At 42.6% G+C, this 6,327-nt stretch overlaps 1 protein-coding gene across 1 annotated transcript; it reads right to left on the reverse strand.

Annotated features, from left to right (window-relative positions):
- Positions 1-295: 295 nt before the first annotated feature.
- On the reverse strand, positions 296-2,539 carry LOC121518516 (UDP-glucuronosyltransferase 1-2-like). The gene is made up of 4 exons (XM_041800866.1): positions 2,536-2,539; positions 2,088-2,386; positions 1,289-2,002; positions 296-880 (listed from the first exon to the last, which is right to left on the reverse strand). Exons 1-4 carry the CDS (start codon positions 2,537-2,539, stop codon positions 296-298), a joined length of 1,602 nt encoding a protein of 533 aa, XP_041656800.1.
- Positions 2,540-6,327: the final 3,788 nt, after the last annotated feature.

The raw sequence follows: 6,327 nt of genomic DNA on the forward strand, positions 1-6,327 counted from the left end.
AAGCCAACAAAAACATAAAACAATCTGTCATGTGGACATTGGACAGTGAAGAAGAATCAAGTGTAAGGAGATCAAGGTGAGATCAATTCAAAAGATGGGAAAAAAGGGGCAGCCAGATGACATCAATAGCTAATATGCATTGCACAGTAAGGCTGATGTGTTTTCTTAATACAGAATACACAGAAGTCATCATGACTTAACATCCAGGGTTCCTGTTAATATAGCGGCTTTTGATTATATACAAAACTTAGAGAAATCATTAAAGCATTTTTCTTTGTGTCAAATCTGATCTGAATCAGTGTTGTTTAGTCTTGGACTTCCTTCTGTGTCTGCAGCATAGAAACCTTAAAACTGCAAAAGTGGAGAGCAGCAGCACAGTTGCTACCATCATCAATAGTAGCAGTACATCTAAAGAGTAGTATGAGTACCAGGGCATCTTATAGGCCTCTGTACGAAGGTGAGGAGCCCCTTTATGGCGTATCACGTACTCCACCCAGAATATGGCCTGATCCATGGGTGCCAGCGGCTGGTCTCTGTGCAGACGGGACAACCTTTGAATGTTCTGTCTGTAGCTGTCCTGATAGAGCACCTCCTTGAGCATTTGCTCAAAGCTTTGTTCATTGGCATAAGCTAGCTCCAGGATCTTCCCAGCTCCTCTCTCCTGCAGACGTAGCAGGTTGTCATACTGGTCAAAGAACAGCGGTATGCCGAGCACAGGGACCCCGTGGTAAATAGCTTCGTAGACTCCGTGGGTGCCTCCATGAGCCACAAAGGCTTTGGTCTGAGGGTGGCCCAGGAGGTCCTTCTGGGGCATCCAGTCCATTACGAGGGTGTTATTGCCCAGAGTAGAGGGTCTCTTTCCTTTGTGCTTCCAGATCACCTGATCAGAAAAAATAGAGATTTATGAATTTATTATTTGTCTCTGCACCACACAGTCTAGTTAGGTTACAATGTTTTAACTAAACAGCAGCTTTGCATGCTGGTTCCCTGAGACAACCATGACAAAGCACCTGAAATAAAATGTGTACAAATTCAAACCAGTATAGGCCCAGACATAAAACTTTAGGCATTTGAACAATACAAAGTTTAAGGTGTAGGATTCTAGAGAAAAACTTGAAGCAGGCCCAGTGATAATGCTTTAAACTACACACATTTGTCTGTACATTCTTACATATGAGTGGTCTAGAAATCTTCTGAAAATATCTGATGATACTTAGATCATGAAAATAATATTGAGCATCTTTGGTGATGTAGGTATTTGTTGCAGTGAATTACTGATCATTCCTACCTTTTGGGGCATCTTGGCAAAGACACTGGCGATTTCATCTGCAAGGTCTTCAGGCAAAGCGTCAACCATGGATCCCAAAGTCATGATGATGACTCCGTGCTCACCAGCACTCTGAACAAAGTCCTCCAGGTCTGCTGGCAGAGGCTGAGCTGGTTCGCACTGAAGCCCTCCTACATAGACAATATTTGGCATTGTGGGTCGAGGAAAATCAAGCACGAAATCTGATCTGAACAGCCAAATGTCTGCTTCCTGGAGAAGTGAGATGATGCTGCATCCACCTTCAATGTATTTATCACAGAGGGAATCATAGTATGGTCCCAGCAAAACTCTCTGCTGGTATTCAACAACACCATGGTAGAAAAAGTTCTTGACCCTCTGGATGAAGGTCATTTTGTCTGTTAATCCTGATCCTGGGGCTGGGATATAAGAGAGAGGAGAGGGGGCCATCACAAAGTGACCATCTCCAGAAGTGCTCCATCGAACAGTAAACACTGTGGGCAGTTTGAGATACTTGGCTAATATGGTTCCCATTGCAATGGCTGGGTCAGTGATAACAAGATCATATTTGGCATCCAGTAATCTTTGAACCATATTTTTATCATCTAGGATATTAGCAAGAACCTCAGCCCACGATTCATGTGTTTCAAAAATAATGGAAAAGAAATTCTTTATTAGTTTCAAGATAGTGAGAAAAGATGCCCCCCCTTTCTGCACCTGAAAAAAAAAGGTAAGAAAAAATTCTCAAAACAGGAATTCAAAGTTTGGCACATGAATGACAAAATGATGCACATTAACATACCTGTATATTCTCCTTAATGAAATCATCAACAGGAATCTCCTTTCTCTCATTCACTGGGATGGTTATAGATGTATAGAAGGAAGACTTTTCCTCGATTCGTAAGCTGTTAGAGGCTCTGATCACTGTGAGGTTATGTCCTCTAGCATGGAGCTCTACCAGCAGGTTCTTTATGTTGATCCATGGACTCCAGTCCATAGGAAACACGAGAATGTTTCCTCCATCGCAGGGTGGCATGAATGACACTAAACCTAGGCTGAGTAATACCAATATTCCGCAAACACGTTGAGAAGGCATGGACCCTAGATTAAAAATTGATAAATAGTTTCATGTATATGTGCTGTACTCCTGACATGTCTTTGTAATAAACACTGCAAGGCCACTATTTCAGTGGTGCAAAATAAAACTTCAAACCAGTCAGAACATAGTAATATTCTTGAAATTCACTTACCCATGATCAAGAGATGTTACCGCAGCCCTCTCACCCACAGTCTGGTGCCTTATTTAATCAGCTGTTTGTGGACAAACTCCAGTCTAATCAGTTGGTGCTTTTGAAGGTAAATGAGTGACAATGGATAAGGAAGGGCTGCTTCTGGCCAAAGTCAGGCCCCGGGCAAACACAAGGCGCTCCTCACCAGACATACTCAGTCTGCCTTTACAAATCAAAGTATAATCAAAATCAAAGTATAGTATGTATAGTATATATAAAGTGTTTTCTAGCTACTTCAAGTACAAAGTCAATGCAAAAATTTATCCTCAACTTAGATACATTTACATACCAGAAAAGCACTCGGAGAGCGCAGAGCTCCGCCATTAGCCCTATCTCCCAATAGTAAAGAATTCTTTAAAAAGTTCCTGGATCCAGATGGTGATCCGGATCACTCCCAAAATCTAACCAGTTCCTCCTTATGCCATTTCTGACATTTCCTGAAATTTTATTCATTTTTAAAAATTTTTTTTTTAGTTATGTTGCTAACAAACAAACTAACAAACTAACTAACAAACCCTGCCGATCACATAACCTTCTTGGCAGAGATAATAAAAAGAATTACAAATGAAAAAGGGAGATTAATTATTTGCATGCTTTTATTGTGGCTAGTTCATTGTTGATGCTGCCTCTCTGTATTAATGAAAATATTATGTGTAATCATGTAAGTGTGCATTTAGGGTAATTATCTTTGGTGCCTTTGACCATGAGAAAGAAACACCTCCTACATAATACTGAAACACTTACACATCACAGAATGCAACCTAGCTTATCTGCTCCATGTTTCTGCTATTTAAAGAGGTAGTGAACACTTTAACTTTTTTTTTGGACTGTACACTGAGGTATCTGACTGAACTATAACAAAACACATCAGTGTTGGTGTTATAACTGATAAAAATCTGGATTTTACGGCTTTTAATTAGCTCAAACTAACATCTGCCTTGAGAAATCTTTTCTGAAAAGGTGGGGCTAATGTGACAAACGCTATATAAAAGATAGATCGTTACCGCCTCTAACTGACTTTACCATTCAAAGACCACTTCCATCCCCTCCTGCCTGCACCTGCACTGTCTCGGCTCTGGGAGCTCCGGCTATAGTAACGCTGCTGCTGGAGCCAATGGACCGAACAGGTGGTGCTCAGAACCACCACGGTCCACCACAACACTATAGCCTGCATCAGGGGGACTCTAGAGGGGAAAACTACTCCACTTTAAAAGATCGCTATGAGGCAGCAGTGCTGCGGGACTCTGTGTCTCTCTCTGTCAAAGGGACATCACTGTCAGTCCTGCCTCATCTGGAAAGCCCCGTCCTTTTCCCCTCCCTTCTCTCAGAACCAAACTGCTCACTTTCTGTGCATTTTTTTTAATTACAGAGGTGGATGGAGTTAGCTCTGAGCCAGGGGTTCACTTACACTTTAATTCTACTATTTGCCACAATCAGTGGACAACTGATGTTTTCAGCCGCTCAGACATCTCTCTCCAGCTCTTGTACTGTCATTGGTAAGTGAGGCGAAAGAGAGGGAGCGAGTGAAAGAGAGACAGCTGGCCGAGAGAGAACACTGTGGCTGAACCGCTCGTCATCAAGAGAGGACACCACAGACGAAGCTTGATGAAGACAATTCCATAAAGACATAGATGAGAGAGTTTGGTGTGGATGAACTTGGCTGGCCTGCACAGAGTCCTGACCTCAACCCAACAGGACACCTTTAGGATAAATTAGAGCAGAAACTGAGAGCCAGGCCTTCTTGTCCAACATCATTGTGTGACCTCACAAAAGTGCTTCTGGAAGAGTGGTAAAAAAATTCCCATACACACACTCCTTGTGGAAAGCTTTCCCAGAAGAGTTGAAGCTGTTATAGCTGCAAAGGGTGGACCGATGTCATATAAAACCCTATGGATTGAGAATGGGATGTCACTTGAGTTTGTAAGCGAGGCAAGGCGGGTGAGCAAATACTTTTGGAAATATAGTGTATGTGTTAGCTGCAAACACATTTTCCATGCCAGTAAAATGCCCTGGCGCCATGACATACAAAGCAAAATAAATCAACTCGCATCCAAGACATGAGTCTCATGTGCCCATTATGAAATGAGCTTAAAACCAGGAGCACCAAACTATGCACTGCCTGGACTGACTACTAGAACGCCTACGACTCTGTGATGCCCTCATGGAAACTGGAGCACTTGGAGCTAAATAACATCAGCACCAGCTGAGGCCAACTCAAAGCCAACAGTACAAGTAAATATCAAGTACATGCTCTGTCACCCCTGCTGCTCTGCTTAGGCCTGAATTGCCTCAGTCAGGTCATCACAAAGAATGTCTTTGGATACTGATTATGAAATGGGACAACCATCAGCCAGTTCCTCTGCATGGATGACATCACACTGTATTCCAGGAACAAGCGTGACAAAGACGCTCAGATCTATCCTACCTAGCAATGACATAAGAATGTCATTCAGACTGAATCAAATGTGGTCAAACAATACCAAAAAAAAGGATCACAACTGAAGGGACTGAACTATCAGAAGGCAATATGGCAGATGGTTAGGACTGCTACAAATGCCTTGGGATCCCACATGTAGATGGCAACTATGAGGAGGCTGCAAGGAGATCAGCCACTGCCAAATACCTGGCAGAAGAGTCAACTGAATAGATAGAAAAGTCTCCAAGCCATAAACGTCCATACCCTGCCAGTAATCTGAACCCTGATGGCATAACAGCCATATCAATGGGGAAAGGCCGCTCATATCAAGACAAATAAGCTCCTCGTAGTGCATGGAGGGTTTCACAAAAAAGCCCAGCACCCATAAGCTATACACTAAAGCCTAGTATACACTGTGTGATTTCAAGCAGACTATACGACAGTCAAGGTAGAATGTCATCTCATACTGTACGACTGAATCGCTTACAACGCACGACCATCGTGCACAGGTTGTGTGCTCCTACTGTGCGGGTGAAGCCGGGACGGACTGTGACAGAAACCCGCAGTTTCCTTTTCAAAAAGGAGGGTGAAGTGTTTCCAGTCATATTCTCTCTCTCTCTCTCCCCTCTATTTCTCCCACTCTCTCTCTCTCTCTCTCTCTCACCCTCTCTCTCCCTCTGTCCCACACACAAAAACAACATCACCAGCTGTGCCAGCTGCAGGTCCCTGGGCAGGAATATTTCCTGCTTGTGTATTTCCTTTATCATAGCAGGGGTGCATCAGAAAGTCATTCCAGCTGTTGTCATGGTAATTTAGGACGTTGTCTGACCATTTATAAAGGAAACAATCAAGACCAGTCGAGAGCAGGTCCTCAGGTTGCAGTTGGGCCTTGGTCAGCTGTCGTACCCCCCATACACAGCACAACAAACGACGCCTGATGTGACTGAAAGTCGGCCCAATTTCAGAGTGAGTTTAGCAACTCATAATTTGTTGCTTATCTTATATTAATAGCATGTGGGATGCATATTACGTTAATTGTGATCGTTTTGAAAGTTTTTTTTAAATTTTTTTTTATATTTTTATTTTTGTCCATTTGTTTTAGGTTTGGTTGCATAATAATGCCCTCTTAGCACTCTTACTCTCTTGGCATTGGATAAGGGGTGATGCGCTTCAATATGCTCAATGATTTCTATACCATGTGACCATTGCGTTTATATGTGTTGAAAAACGTACTTGAAAATGTATAAATAAATCATAAAAAGAAAAAAATCATTGCTTAATTGCAGGAAAATCGCACAGTGTAAACCTGGCTTCAGTGGAAGGAGGAAGGCCAAAGA

The sequence above is a fragment of the Cheilinus undulatus genome, linkage group 12 (assembly GCF_018320785.1).
Source record: "Cheilinus undulatus linkage group 12, ASM1832078v1, whole genome shotgun sequence".
NCBI classification, from domain to species: Eukaryota; Metazoa; Chordata; class Actinopteri; order Labriformes; family Labridae; genus Cheilinus; species Cheilinus undulatus.